At 45.9% G+C, this 15692-nt stretch overlaps 1 protein-coding gene across 1 annotated transcript in view; it reads left to right on the top strand.

The window, feature by feature from the left end:
• The window catches only part of LOC142197903 (putative cation-transporting ATPase 13A4), a 49208-nt gene that overhangs the window by 20477 nt on the left and 13039 nt on the right, over nt 1-15692 (top strand). Inside the window, exons 18-20 of the mRNA XM_075268582.1 lie at nt 296-420; nt 13103-13263; nt 15034-15156. Coding sequence (XP_075124683.1) covers nt 296-420; nt 13103-13263; nt 15034-15156 — 409 coding nt within the window. The remainder of the gene's footprint in view (nt 1-295; nt 421-13102; nt 13264-15033; nt 15157-15692) is intronic.

Raw genomic sequence — 15692 nt, 5'->3', positions numbered from 1 at the left:
TGCCACGCTGACCTGCAATTTCACAAATAATGTAACCCCAGTCACTTAAGTTGCTTACTATGTTGCAGGGCAATACGGCAATCTCTGGTCATGTCAAGGGTGCCAAAATTGTCATGTAGCCCCAACGTTAGTTCAGTGGAGCTAGTTAAAGACTTTCCAGCTGGCAATCTGCTTCAATAATGTACATGGGGGTAAATTATAAAATATCAAATCTGTGTCTAAATTTTGACAGAGCTCAAAATGTCCAAACATGTTCTAATTCATTAACGCAGTATGTTTATTTGTTTGTCTGAAGGGAAGAAGTTGAAAGGGATATGGAGTTCCTTGGTTTGCTGATATTAGAAAACCGCCTTAAACCAGAAACTTCAGGGGTAATAGAAGAACTGCGTGCAGCAAACATCAGAACTGTTATGATTACAGGTATGCATATGGAGAAGAAGCACAAACACTTGTATCACTATACATAAGTATCTATATGGAAGTGATTCCAATAGTAAAAGATTAAATTTGGAAAATATTAATAATATTAAAAGAGTGAAAGAATGAGTTGGAAACCCTGCTGTGATAGGTAACACATGTGGCTGCTGGATGTCCTGCACATATCGCTGAGCTGTTAGTGTCCTTTGTATGACTACTAGGGGTGACCAACTCTTATATACCATGGATCTCCGGATCATCACACCGGCAGTGTGTCACTCCATAGCAAAGGCAGCATTTAAGAACTCACCAAAAGGTCTCCATAATTAAACCAGACCATCGTCATCTACCAAATAGATCTTGGTTTCATTGCTATTTTTCCAGGCCGTAGCAGTCCAGGTTTCTCATTCAAGACAAATTCAGCAGTCCAGGTTTTTATGTACAATCGACAAATAGAAGTTAAAGCTACATTATGCAAAAAAGAAGCCATATATCAATCTTATATGAGCTTAAGCTAATTTAAAATGGACTATGGCATAATGGAAAACTGTGGTCCGATAAAACAAAACTTGGAATTTTTTATGGAAACCATGGATGTACCCTATGGTTTCAGGGGAAGAATAATAATCCAGGTTTGTTTGTCTGTTGCATCTCCTATGGTATTGGGCTGCATTAGTACCTATAACATAGGCAGCTTACACATCCTGAAAGACACCATCAACCCTGAGCAGTATTGTATATAGAGGTTTCACAATATATGCTCCCATCCAGACAATGTCTATTTCAGGGAAGACCTTGCATATTTGGGCAAGACAACGATCACATACTGTAATCATCACAATGGCATATCTTTGCAGAAGAAGGATCCAAGTTCTGAACTGGCCAACTTCCAGTTCAGATCTTTTACCCAAAGAAAACATTTGGTGTATTATAAAATGAAAAGCAAAGCAAATAAGACCCAGGACAGTTGTGTAGCCAGAAACTAACACAAATGACTGTCACCTTCAGGGGTTGTGATAGAATCATCCATCTTGTACACTTGACAAAGGAGCTTGCCTCTGTAACGCATGGTGTTTTATGGATTTGAAAACCGAATAAAGGAATTTGTTTATTATACCCTATGGTGTGACTGGCGCTGGTTCCATTGGATTTCTGAACAGTCTACCATCTGGTTTGGATCCGGTCCTGCATTCCTACAGAATTTGATATCAGACAAAAATGGGACAGCATTCCTGTCCCAAAACTCCAGCAACTGGCCTTCTCACTTCCGAGACCTTTACAGACTGTTCACAGACTTCAAAAAGAACAGGGAATGCTACACAATAGCAAACATGGCCCTGTCCCAGCTTTTTTGAGATGAGTTGCTGCCATAAATTTCTATGTTTACAGGTTGCAAAAAGAACAGAGGATGTTACACAATGGCAGACATGGCCCAGTCCCAGTTGTTTTTTTTTTTAGATCTGTTGCTGCCATACATTTTTAAACGAGGTCATTTTTTCAAATGAAATTGAAGTGTCTATCGCTTCTGACTTGTTCTATGATCTGTTGTGAATAGAGATGAGCGAACACTAAAATGTTCGAGGTTCGAAATTCGAATCGAACAGCCGCTCACTGTTCGTGTGTTCGAACGGGTTTCGAACCCCATTATAGTCTATGGGGAACATATACTCGTTAAGGGGGAAACCCAAATCCGTGTCTGGAGGGTCACCAAGTCCACTATGACACCACAGGAAATGATGCCAACACCTCTGGAATGACACTGGGACAGCAGGGGAAGCATGTCTGGGGGCATCTAACACACCAAAGACCCTCTATTACCCCAACATCACAGCCTAACAACTACACACTTTACACACTCAATACCACCTCTCTGACAGTAGGAAAACACCTTGAAACATGTGTATTTGGCACTTGCAGTGAGGAGAGCTTGTCACCAGCAGTGAATTTGGCCCTTGTAGTAAGTTGAGGTTGGCACCAACATTTGTTTTGAAAATCAGGGTGGATTGAGCCTCTAACCAGCAGAGTTTGGGCAAATTCATGGTGGAGGGAGCCTCTAAAAACCCCAGTTTGGACCAATTCATGGTGGAGGGAGCCTCTAAAAACCCCAGTTTGGACCAATTCATGGTGGAGGGAGCCTCTAAAAAACCCAGTTTGGACCAATTCATGGTGGAGGGAGCCTCTAAACAGCCCAGTTTGGACCAATTCATGGTGGAGGGAGCCTCTAAAAACCCCAGTTTGGACCAATTCATGGTGGAGGGAGCCTCTAAACAGCCCAGTTTGGACCAATTCATGGTGGAGGGAGCCTCTAAAAACCCCAATTTGGACCAATTCATGGTGGAGGGAGCCTCTAACCAGCCCAGTTCGGACCAATTCATGGTGGAGGGAGCCTCTAACCAGCCCAGTTTGGGCAAATTCATGGTGGAGGGAGCCTCTAAAAACCCCAATTTGGACCAATTCATGGTGGAGGGAGCCTCTAAACAGCCCAGTTTGGGCAAATTCATGGTGGAGGGAGCCTCTAAAAACCCCAGTTTGGACCAATTCATGGTGGAGGGAGCCTCTAAAAACCCCAGTTTGGACCAATTCATGGTGGAGGGAGCCTCTAAAAAACCCAGTTTGGACCAATTCATGGTGGAGGGAGCCTCTAAACAGCCCAGTTTGGGCAAATTCATGGTGGAGGGAGCCTCTAAAAACCCCAGTTTGGACCAATTCATGGTGGAGGGAGCCTCTAAAAACCCCAGTTTAGACCAATTCATGGTGGAGGGAGCCTCTAAAAAACCCAGTTTGGACCAATTCATGGTGGAGGGAGCCTCTAACCAGCCCAGTTTGGACCAATTCATGGTGGAGGGAGCCTCTAAACAGCCCAGTTTGGGCAAATTCATGGTGGAGGGAGCCTCTAACCAGCCCAGTTTGGACCAATTCATGGTGGAGGGAGCCTCTAAAAACCCCAGTTTGGACCAATTCATGGTGGAGGGAGCCTCTAAAAACCCCAGTTTGGACCAATTCATGGTGGAGGGAGCCTCTAAAAAACCCCAGTTTGGACCAATTCATGGTGGAGGGAGCCTCTAAACAGCCCAGTTTGGGCAAATTCATGGTGGAGGGAGCCTCTAAAAACCCCAGTTTGGACCAATTCATGGTGGAGGGAGCCTCTAAAAACCCCAGTTTGGACCAATTCATGGTGGAGGGAGCCTCTAAAAACCCCAGTTTGGACCAATTCATGGTGGAGGGAGCCTCTAAAAAACCCAGTTTGGACCAATTCATGGTGGAGGGAGCCTCTAACCAGCCCAGTTTGGACCAATTCATGGTGGAGGGAGCCTCTAAAAACCCCAGTTTGGACCAATTCATGGTGGAGGGAGCCTCTAAACAGCCCAGTTTGGACCAATTCATGGTGGAGGGAGCCTCTAAAAACCCCAATTTGGACCAATTCATGGTGAAGGGAGCCTCTAACCAGCCCAGTTTGGACCAATTCATGGTGGAGGGAGCCTCTAACCAGCCCAGTTTGGGCAAATTCATGGTGGAGGGAGCCTCTAAAAACCCCAATTTGGACCAATTCATGGTGGAGGGAGCCTCTAAACAGCCCAGTTTGGGCAAATTCATGGTGGAGGGAGCCTCTAAAAACCCCAGTTTGGACCAATTCATGGTGGAGGGAGCCTCTAAAAAACCCAGTTTGGACCAATTCATGGTGGAGGGAGCCTCTAAAAAACCCAGTTTGGACCAATTCATGGTGGAGGGAGCCTCTAAACAGCCCAGTTTGGGCAAATTCATGGTGGAGGGAGCCTCTAAAAACCCCAGTTTGGACCAATTCATGGTGGAGGGAGCCTCTAAAAACCCCAGTTTGGACCAATTCATGGTGGAGGGAGCCTCTAAAAACCCCAATTTGGACCAATTCATGGTGGAGGGAGCCTCTAACCAGCCCAGTTTGGACCAATTCATGGTGGAGGGAGCCTCTAACCAGCCCAGTTTGGGCAAATTCATGGTGGAGGGAGCCTCTAAAAACCCCAATTTGGACCAATTCATGGTGGAGGGAGCCTCTAAACAGCCCAGTTTGGGCAAATTCATGGTGGAGGGAGCCTCTAAAAACCCCAGTTTGGACCAATTCATGGTGGAGGGAGCCTCTAACCAGCCCAGTTTGGACCAATTCATGGTGGAGGGAGCCTCTAAAAACCCCAGTTTGGACCAATTCATGCTGGAGGGAGCCTCTAAACAGCCCAGTTTGGGCAAATTCATGGTGGAGGGAGCCTCTAAAAACCCCAGTTTGGACCAATTCATGGTGGAGGGAGCCTCTAAAAACCCCAATTTGGACCAATTCATGGTGGAGGGAGCCTCTAAACAGCCCAGTTTGGGCAAATTCATGGTGGAGGGAGCCTCTAAAAACCCCAGTTTGGACCAATTCATGGTGGAGGGAGCCTCTAAAAACCCCAGTTTGGACCAATTCATGGTGGAGGGAGCCTCTAAAAAACCCAGTTTGGACCAATTCATGGTGGAGGGAGCCTCTAAACAGCCCAGTTTGGGCAAATTCATGGTGGAGGGAGCCTCTAAAAACCCCAGTTTGGACCAATTCATGGTGGAGGGAGCCTCTAAAAACCCCAGTTTGGACCAATTCATGGTGGAGGGAGCCTCTAAAAACCCCAGTTTGGACCAATTCATGGTGGAGGGAGCCTCTAAAAAACCCAGTTTGGACCAATTCATGGTGGAGGGAGCCTCTAACCAGCCCAGTTTGGACCAATTCATGGTGGAGGGAGCCTCTAAAAACCCCAGTTTGGACCAATTCATGGTGGAGGGAGCCTCTAAACAGCCCAGTTTGGACCAATTCATGGTGGAGGGAGCCTCTAAAAACCCCAATTTGGACCAATTCATGGTGGAGGGAGCCTCTAACCAGCCCAGTTTGGACCAATTCATGGTGGAGGGAGCCTCTAACCAGCCCAGTTTGGGCAAATTCATGGTGGAGGGAGCCTCTAAAAACCCCAATTTGGACCAATTCATGGTGGAGGGAGCCTCTAAACAGCCCAGTTTTGGCAAATTCATGGTGGAGGGAGCCTCTAAAAACCCCAGTTTGGACCAATTCATGGTGGAGGGAGCCTCTAACCAGCCCAGTTTGGGCAAATTCATGGTGGAGGGAGCCTCTAACCAGCAGAGTTGTGGGAAAGCAGGGTGGAGGGAGCCTCTAACCAGCAGAGTTGGTGGAAATCAGGGTGGAGGGAGCCTCTAACCAGCAGAGTTGGGGGAAATCATGTTGGAGGGAGCCTAGTATTAGCAGAATTGTGCAACGCTTATGGTGGATGAGTATGAGGATGCGGAGGAATTGGAGAGGTTGAGTACAGACATGGAGTTTCATGTTGGGGTGCTTTACACAGGTGGGCACAAAAATGAAGGCTCTATCCAGTGGTGGTTCATTTTTATCAAAGTGAGCCGGTCGGCACTCTCAGCTGACAGACGGGTGCGCTTGTCAGTGATGATGCCACCGGCTGCACTGAACACCCTCTCAGATAGGACGCTGGCGGCAGGACAGTACAGCACCTCCAAGGCATATAGGGCAAGTTCAAGCCACAGGTCCAACTTCGACACCCAATACGTGTAGGGTGCAGAGGGGTCGGAGAGGACAGGGCTGTGGTCGGAAAGGTATTCCCGCAACATGCGCCTATACTTCTCACGCCTGGTGACACTAGGACCCTCTGTGGCGGCACTTTGGCGAGGGGGTGCCATCAAGGTGTCCCAGACCTTAGACAGTGTGCCCCTCGTTTGTGTGGACCGGTGAGAACTTGGTCGCCTACTGGAGGAACTGTCCTCCCTGCCGCCAACGTCACATGCTGGAAACATCTCCATCATATTCTGCACCAATTGCCTGTGGCAAGCATTGATGCGATTGGCCCTCCCCTCTACCGGAATAAAAGACGAGATGTTGTTTTTATACCGGGGGTCAAGGATAGCAAAGATCCAGTACTGGTTGTCCTCCATGATTTTGACAATACGCTTGTCGGTTGTAAAGCACCCCAACATGAACTCAGCCATGTCTGCCACAGTGTTAGTTGGCATGACTCCTCTGGCCCCACCGGAAAGTTCAATCTCCATTTCCTCCTCATCCTCCATGTCTACCCATCCGCGCTGCAACAATGGGACGATTCGAAGTTGCCCGGAAGCCTCCTGTATCACCATCACATCATCGGACAACTCTTCTTCCTCCTCCTCCTCCTCCTCCTCCTCCTCCTCCATTAAACGCGATGAAGCGGACAGATGTGTGGACCTACTCTCCAGCTGTGACGGATCGGATGCTATCCCTGACTCCTCTGTGTGATCTGAGTTATCCCTGATGTCAATCAGGGATTCTCTCAGAACACACAAGAGCGGGATTGTAAGGCTCACCATCGCATCCTCAGAGCTCACCCTCCTTGTGGACTCCTCAAACACCCGTAGGATGTCACAAAGGTCTCTCATCCATGGCCACTCATGGATGAGAAACTGAGGCAGCTGACTTTGTGGCACCCTAGGGTTTTGTAGCTGGTATTCCATCAAAGGTCTCTGCTGCTCAACCACTCTATTCAACATCTGAAACGTTGAGTTCCAGCGTGTGGGGACGTCGCACAAAAGCCGGTGTTGTGGCACATGCAGGCGTTGCTGGAGAGATTTTAAGCTAGCAGCGGCTACTGTCGACTTGCGAAAGTGGGCGCACATGCGCCGCACTTTCACCAGTAGCTCTGGAACATTGGGGTAGCTCTTTAGGAAACGTTGCACCACTAGGTTGAAGACGTGGGCCAGGCATGGAACATGTTGGAGTCCGGCAAGCTCCAGAGCTGCTACCAGGTTCCGGCCGTTATCACAAACGACCATGCCTGGGCCCAGGTGCAGCGGCTCAAACCATATTGCCGTCTCATCGAGGAGGGCATCCCTCACCTCGGAGGCAGTGTGCTGTCTGTCCCCCAAGCTGATCAGCTTCAGCACAGCCTGCTGACGTCTACCAACGCCAGTGCTGCAACGTTTCCAACTCGTAGCTGGGGTCAATCTAACAGCGGAGGAGGAGGCGGTGGCGGAGGAGGAGGCGGTAGAGGAGGAGGAGAAGGGGGGTGTTCTTCTCGTGTCCCTGCCAGGAATGTTAGGCGGGGAGACGAGGTACACCGGGCCAGTTTGGGAAGCAGTCCCAGCCTCAACTACATTCACCCAGTGTGCCGTCAGTGAAATGTAGCGTCCCTGTCCGCATGCACTTGTCCACGCGTCGGTGGTCAAGTGGACCTTTGTGCAAAGCGCGGAACTAAGGGCCCGCCTGATGTTGAGTGACACGTGCTGGTGCAAGGCGGGGACGGCACACCGGGAGAAGTAGTGACGGCTAGGGACGGCATAGCGAGGTGCCGCAGTTGCCATCAGGTCCAGGAAGGCGGGAGTTTCAACAAGCCGGAACGCCAACATCTCCTGGGCCAGCAGTTTAGCGATGTTGGCGTTCAAGGCTTGCGCGTGTGGGTGGTTAGCAGTGTATTTCTTCCGCCGCTCCAATGTCTGAGAGATGGTGGGTTGTTGTAAAGAAGCGCCTGATGGTGCCTTTGATGGTGCAGGAGAAGGAGATAAGACAGGAACAGGGGAGGATGAGGGAGAAGTCAACAAAGTGGCGGAGGCAGATGAAGTGGTGTCCTGGCTCGTCCTCTGGAGTGCATCGCCAGCACAGTCAGCAGTGGCAGTGGCAGAGGCAGAGGCAGTGGCAGAGGCAGTGGCAGTGGCGTGAACGGCAGGCGGCCTTTGTCCTGCCGTTGCTGCCTGCCACTGATTCCAGTGCTTGGATTCCAAATGACGGCGCATTGAAGTGGTGGACAGGTTGCTCTTCTCAGAGCCCCTAATCAATTTCGAGAGGCAAATTGTGCAGACAACACTATATCTGTCCTCGGCGCATTCCTTGAAAAAACTCCACACCTTCGAGAAACGTGCCCTCGAGGTGGGAGTTTTTCGGGGCTGGGTACGAACTGGAACATCTTGGGAGATTCCGGGTGTGGCCTGGCTTCGCCTAAGCTGCTGACCTCTGCCTCTGCCTCTAGCTACCCTTTTTGGTGCTGCACTTGCCTCAACATCCACACTACTTTCCCCGCTTGACATCCCCCCTGTCCAGGTCGGGTCAGTGTCCTCATCATCCACCACTTCCTCTTCCAACTCCTGTCTCATCTCCTCCTCCCGCACAATGCGCCGGTCAACTGGATGCCCTGACGGCAACTGCGTCACATCATCGTCGATGAGGGTGGGTTGCTGGTCATCCACCACCAAATTGAACGGAGATGGAGGAGACTCTAGTGTTTGAGCATCTGGACACAGATGCTCCTCTGTTAGGTTCGTGGAATCGTGACGTGGAGAGGCAGGTTGAGGGACAATGAAAGGAGCGGAGAACAGCTCTGGGGAGCAGGGACAGTTGGGGTTATTGTTCTGTGAAGCTTGGGAATTTTGGGAGGAAGGAGGACAAGACTGTTGGGTAATAGGAGGAGAGGAGGCAGAGTCTGACTGGCTGCTGGACAATGTGCTGTAAGCGTTCTCTGACAGCCATTGCAAGACCTGTTCCTGGTTCTCGGGCCTACTAAGGTTTGTACCCTGCAGTTTAGTTAATGTGGCAAGCAACCCTGGCACTGTGGAGTGGCGCAATGCTTGCTGCCCCACAGGAGTAGGCACGGGACGCCCTGTGGCTTCACTGCTACCTTGCTCCCCAGAACCATTCCCCCGACCTCGCCCATGGCCTCGTCCACGTCCCTTTCCGGGAGCCTTGCGCATTTTGAATTCCCAGTTAGAAATTGGCACTATATACCAGTAGCAAAAATTGTGGGTGCACGTAACCCCAATATATTCTTTGAATTCCCAGTCAGACAATGGCACTGTATACCAGTAGTAAAAATTGTGGGTGCACGTAACCCCAATATATTCTTTGAATTACCAGTCAGAAAATGGCACTATATGGCAGTAGCAAGAAATGAGGGTATTTGTAACCCCAATATATTCTTTGAATTCCCAGTCAGAAACTGGCACTGTATACCAGTAGTAAAAATTGTGGGTGCACGTAACCCCAATATATTCTTTGAATTACCAGTCAGAAACTGGCACTATATGGCAGTAGCAAGAAATGAGGGTATTTGTAACCCCAATATATTCTTTGAATTCCCAGTCAGAAACTGGCACTGTATACCAGTAGTAAAAATTGTGGGTGCACGTAACCCCAATATATTCTTTGAATTCCCAGTCAGACAATGGCACTATATACCAGTAGCAAGAAATGAGGGTATTTATAACCCCAATATATTCTTTGAATTCCCAGTCAGACAATGGCACTGTATACCAGTAGTAAAAATTGTGGGTGCACGTAACCCCAATATATTCTTTGAATTCCCAGTCAGAAACTGGCACTATATGGCAGTAGCAAGAAATGAGGGTATTTATAACCCCAATATATTCTTTGAATTCCCAGTCAGACAATGGCACTGTATACCAGTAGTAAAAATTGTGGGTGCACGTAACCCCAATATATTCTTTGAATTACCAGTCAGAAACTGGCACTATATGGCAGTAGCAAGAAATGAGGGTATTTGTAACCCCAATATATTCTTTGAATTCCCAGTCAGAAACTGGCACTGTATACCAGTAGTAAAAATTGTGGGTGCACGTAACCCCAATATATTCTTTGAATTACCAGTCAGAAACTGGCACTATATGGCAGTAGCAAGAAATGAGGGTATTTGTAACCCCAATATATTCTTTGAATTCCCAGTCAGAAACTGGCACTGTATACCAGTAGTAAAAATTGTGGGTGCACGTAACCCCAATATATTCTTTGAATTCCCAGTCAGACAATGGCACTATATACCAGTAGCAAGAAATGAGGGTATTTATAACCCCAATATATTCTTTGAATTCCCAGTCAGACAATGGCACTGTATACCAGTAGTAAAAATTGTGGGTGCACGTAACCCCAATATATTCTTTGAATTCCCAGTCAGAAACTGGCACTATATGGCAGTAGCAAGAAATGAGGGTATTTATAACCCCAATATATTCTTTGAATTCCCAGTCAGACAATGGCACTGTATACCAGTAGTAAAAATTGTGGGTGCACGTAACCCCAATATATTCTTTGAATTACCAGTCAGAAACTGGCACTATATACCAGTAGCAAGAAATGAGGGTATTTATAACCCCAATATATTCTTTGAATTACCAGTCAGAAACTGGCACTATATGGCAGTAGCAAGAAATGAGGGTATTTGTAACCCCAATATATTCTTTGAATTCCCAGTCAGAAACTGGCACTGTATACCAGTAGTAAAAATTGTGGGTGCACGTAACCCCAATATATTCTTTGAATTCCCAGTCAGACAATGGCACTATATACCAGTAGCAAGAAATGAGGGTATTTATAACCCCAATATATTCTTTGAATTACCAGTCAGAAACTGGCACTATATGGCAGTAGCAAGAAATGAGGGTATTTATAACCCCAATATATTCTTTGAATTCCCAGTCAGAAACTGGCACTGTATACCAGTAGTAAAAATTGTGGGTGCACGTAACCCCAATATATTCTTTGAATTCCCAGTCAGACAATGGCACTATATACCAGTAGCAAGAAATGAGGGTATTTATAACCCCAATATATTCTTTGAATTACCAGTCAGAAACTGGCACTATATGGCAGTAGCAAGAAATGAGGGTATTTATAACCCCAATATATTCTTTGAATTCCCAGTCAGAAACTGGCTCTGTATACCAGTAGTAAAAATTGTGGGTGCACGTAACCCCAATATATTCTTTGAATTCCCAGTCAGACAATGGCACTATATGGCAGTAGCAAAAATAGTGGGTGTATATAGCCCCAATTCTATTGCTAGGGGACTTGCAGGGTATTTCTGGGGTGAAGGTGGGGGGGCACACCGTTGGAACGGGTATCGGGGGTATATATCGGGTATACGGGAATACACTGACAGTGTATTCCATTCAGGATCCTGGGAAAGCTGGGTTGCGGCGATTGAGCCCGTCAGTGCCACGTTACACTGACAAGCTTCTCCCTGGAATTTAGCTCTTACAAGAGCTGTTGTGGTTGTTTTCTCCTTCCTATCCTAGCCTGTCCCTGCCTACCCAGAATCTAAGCCCTAGCTAGCTGGACGGAAACCTCCGTCCTCGGTGAATTGCAAGCTCAGAATGACGCGAACCTGGGCGGCGCTGTTCTTTTAAATTAGAGGTCACATGTTTTCGGCAGCCAATGGGTTTTGCCTACTTTTCTCAACGTCACCGGTGTCGTAGTTCCTGTCCCACCTACCCTGCGCTGTTATTGGAGCAAAAAAGGCGCCAGGGAAGGTGGGAGGGGAATCGAGTAATGGCGCACTTTACCACGCGGTGTTCGATTCGATTCGAACATGCCGAACAGCCTAATATCCGATCGAACATGAGTTCGATAGAACACTGTTCGCTCATCTCTAGTTGTGAATAATATATAATTATATGAGATCATTTCCAGATCATTGCAGTCTTGTTTCCTTACATTTTACACAATTTCCTGACTTTTTTTTTGGAATTTGGTAATGGGAAACAGTCTAGATTGGGAGTTAGTCTCCCTTTCCTCCACTATGTGTTCTGAGGGTCACCTTGATTATATCACTCCATAACTTTGGCCATACTCGAAATATATACAGTACACAGGCACTTCAGCAGTGACGCTAGGTTCATACCTGCGTTCGGCACTCCGTTCTGTGGTTTCCGTCTTCTGCATGCAAGAAGACGGAAACCACAGACCGGGTCTGGCCTTGAGCAGCGGTGAGCATTTTATGCTCTCCGCCGCGAAACCATTTTTTTTAATCCGGACACAGAGTACTGCATGTCCGACTCACCGGCGCTCACGGCCAGACTCACTGGCGCTCACAGCCAGACAGCTTTCTCACCCATTCAAATGTTTGGGTGAGAAAGAGTCCTGTGGGTTTCCATCTCCTGCCTCTGTTTTGTGCAGGAAACGGAAACCTGCAGAACGGAGACCGGGGCGCAGATGTGAATGAGCCCTAAGCAGCGTCTACAATTGGGTATCTCAGGATTGGCAAACTCTTGTTCTACTTCCCTCCAGGCACAAGGGAATACCCTTTAAATGGATTGCACCGTGGTGTGGTAGTTGAATGGTCTTAGGTCTACTACAAGCTTGTGTGATAATATAATATCTACATATTTATTTGTGGGTATAAATTTTGAAGATAGTGTTGATAGACTATGATGTATATAAAATAAACAATGCAAGTTAAACATTCACATCATTGTACTTATTGAGGCACATTTATCAATACTGTCAAACCATGTACTGTCTAAAACTATGAATCCCATTTGTAATGTTAGACATAATTATAAATCTGTAATACCAAACTTCATTAATCTGTCTCACTCTCCAAATTCTGACTCATTTTTCTGATGCTCAAAAAAATCTGCCTCTATTGCTTATTTGCCAAGATTGAAACTTTAAAAAAGTTTTGTATACCTTACATAAGATAATCTGAGCCATATTTATATTTTTCTGTTTCATAAATGAGTCTTAAAAGTTAGAGAGTTTTAAAGCACTCCCAGTGCTGTCAAGCCAGTTGTATTCTTCTGTTCTTTCTGGTGTATGCTGTTCATAGATATGTTGTGCATCATACATTTTGGCATACATGTAGACTGAAAAGTATTAGCCTTCTATTGATAAATATTCCCCATTGTGTTTTAGGTGACAACTTACAGACAGCGACAACTGTTGCAAAGAACTGTGGAATGATTCCAGAGGGGAAGAAAGTGGTTCTTGTTGAAGCCAGTGGACCTGAAGCCTCTTCTCCAGCTTCTCTCACCTGGAAGCTTCTAGAGTATCCAGAGGATGGAAAACAAGTCAAAGTAGATAGATTTTAAAATATCAGTTGGTTTCAATATTTTTTTCATTTATAACTAGCCTGTCAGTCTTCTCTGCGCCGAGTTGAAGAGATCCAAACAGATCGAAACAGCTGTCCTCAGCTGGGAGAGTGACTTGGTAAAATCCCACATCATTGCAGCAAAGGCCTCTAGGATGGTCAGGCATGATGTTAAAGGAAGCTCCCTCTAGTGGGCTGCATGACTGAGGCACTGTCTCCCTATATTAACATCGTGGGAGACAGTTTTGCATATTCTTCCCATGATCCCTCACAGTGCAGCGCAAATGGCTTAATAAGTCTCCACACACCTATACGGTGGTCTCTCCCTAAGGAGTGACAATATCCCCTTAACCTAAAATTGAAGTATTAACATTTGTCTTTCGACAAATACTTACCGTAGCTTAAAATAAGATATAAATAATTCCTAATAATAATTGTTACATTCTGAAGTGCAAGGGAATCATGAAACTTATTTTAGAATGGGCAACTCACTTTGGGTGAAGATAGCATGACAATAGACAGTGACAAAGCTTAGCCATTGAGAACATGCAGTCATGTGTATTATTGCTCTCTATAAAAGAAACAAAATTGTGGTGTGATACCTGTTAATGGGTAAAACACAGATTATATAGCAAGTTCTTGAGACTACTCAGGGCTTATCATCAGGCATAAGAAAGGATCTAAGGAACACAAATTTATACACAAAAGAACAGAGAAGTAGTTTTATAACATTAATAAAACATCACATTGAGCTTGGGGAATGAGTCCTCAATTACTTTGAGGATAAGCAATATTTTTTCATAGATTAATCTGAATGTCAGAGCCACCTGTACATACAATGTAACTAAAAACCAGATGGTGGCTTTTGGCATTTCACCAAACTACTATGTAGCACAGGGACATCATGGAGTTGGCCTGATGGTATTAGAAAGATCCCTACACTATGATTCCCTATGATATATCATGAGAAACAACATTTTTTGTCTATTCTACATGCTCTCACAACTAGAGATGAGCGAAAATGAGTAAAATGTTCGAGATTCGATATTCGTTTCGAGTAGCCCCTCAATATTCGACTACACTAATCGAATATTGAATCCTATTATACTCTATGGGGGGAAAATGCTCATTTCAGGGGTAGGCAACATTCGATCAAATTACACTTACCAAGTCCACGAGTGAGGGTCGGGCTGGATCCTCCGAGAAGTCTTCTCCGTGCAGCGTCCCCGCTGCGTCTTCCGTCTCTGAATTCACTCTGCCAGGCATCGGGCCTGGGCAGAGCTGACTGCGCATGCCCACACTACAAGCGGACATGCGCAGTCGGCTCTGCCCAGGCCCGATGCCTGGCAGAGTGAATGAAGAGCCGGAAGACGCCACCGGGAAGCTGCATGGAGAAGACTTCTAAAGGTAGGAGAAGAACCAGCGTTGATTGGCCGACTTTATAGCAGCCAATCAATGCTGGTTCTGCATCAAACTTTTCCATTCGAATAGCGAGTGGTACTCGATCGAGTACGAGTATTTCGAATACCATAGTATGCAATCGAATACCTACTCGATCGAGTACTACTCACTCATCTCTACTCACAACCTAAATGCGAATCAACATCTATATGTACAACTTCTCTATAATATGATGATGGCATTAATCATATACTGATTATGCAGAAGTTGCTACTATGTATCTAGAACATATGTACAACAAGTTACTGTAAAATATTATATTTATTCAAAGCTGTTTTACTTATTTTATTAACAGGATCTCTGTATCGATGTTGAAGATACATTGAATAACAAAAGTCATAAGAGTGATTGTCATTTTTCAATGAGTGGAAAGACGTATGAAAACCTCGAAAAATATTTTTCTGATCTATTGCCCAAAGTAAGTGATAATAAACATTGGTGAAACGTGCTACAAATGACATTCTGTTTTCGCAGGCCTCTATTCACACTTGTAATTACAGGTTTTTTTGTTTTTTTTTTAATTAAAAACTAGAGTGAATGTTAAAGGTATCTAAAACCAGAGTCCGGGATATTAACTCAGCCCTGCAAATAGACAACTTAAAGTCACCTAAATCAAACAATGTGTTCCCTTTGTGAATTGGTGTCTTATTTGCTGAGATTTCACTATTTTTTTCATTATGCAAATAAACTCCTTGGAGCAATGAGACCATTGGCGCCTATTACTTTGGAGCAACACTCTTGTTACTCCAAAGAGCTACTTGAATATTGACAAAAACAGCAATATCTTGGCACCGGAGGCAGCGATTCATAAGGTGCAAATATTGTTTGATTCAGGTGAACCTAAGCTATCTGCAGAACGGGGTTATTATGGTATGAGGAAGAAACAAAAGAAGATTCTGTGCCTCCTTTACTGGGAAGTGACACTGATATTCGTATGGTTGGTTGTGCGATTCC

This window comes from Leptodactylus fuscus, chromosome 3, assembly GCF_031893055.1.
Source record: "Leptodactylus fuscus isolate aLepFus1 chromosome 3, aLepFus1.hap2, whole genome shotgun sequence".
Lineage (NCBI taxonomy): Eukaryota > Metazoa > Chordata > Amphibia > Anura > Leptodactylidae > Leptodactylus > Leptodactylus fuscus.
This window is presented reverse-complemented; position numbering and strand designations above follow the sequence as displayed.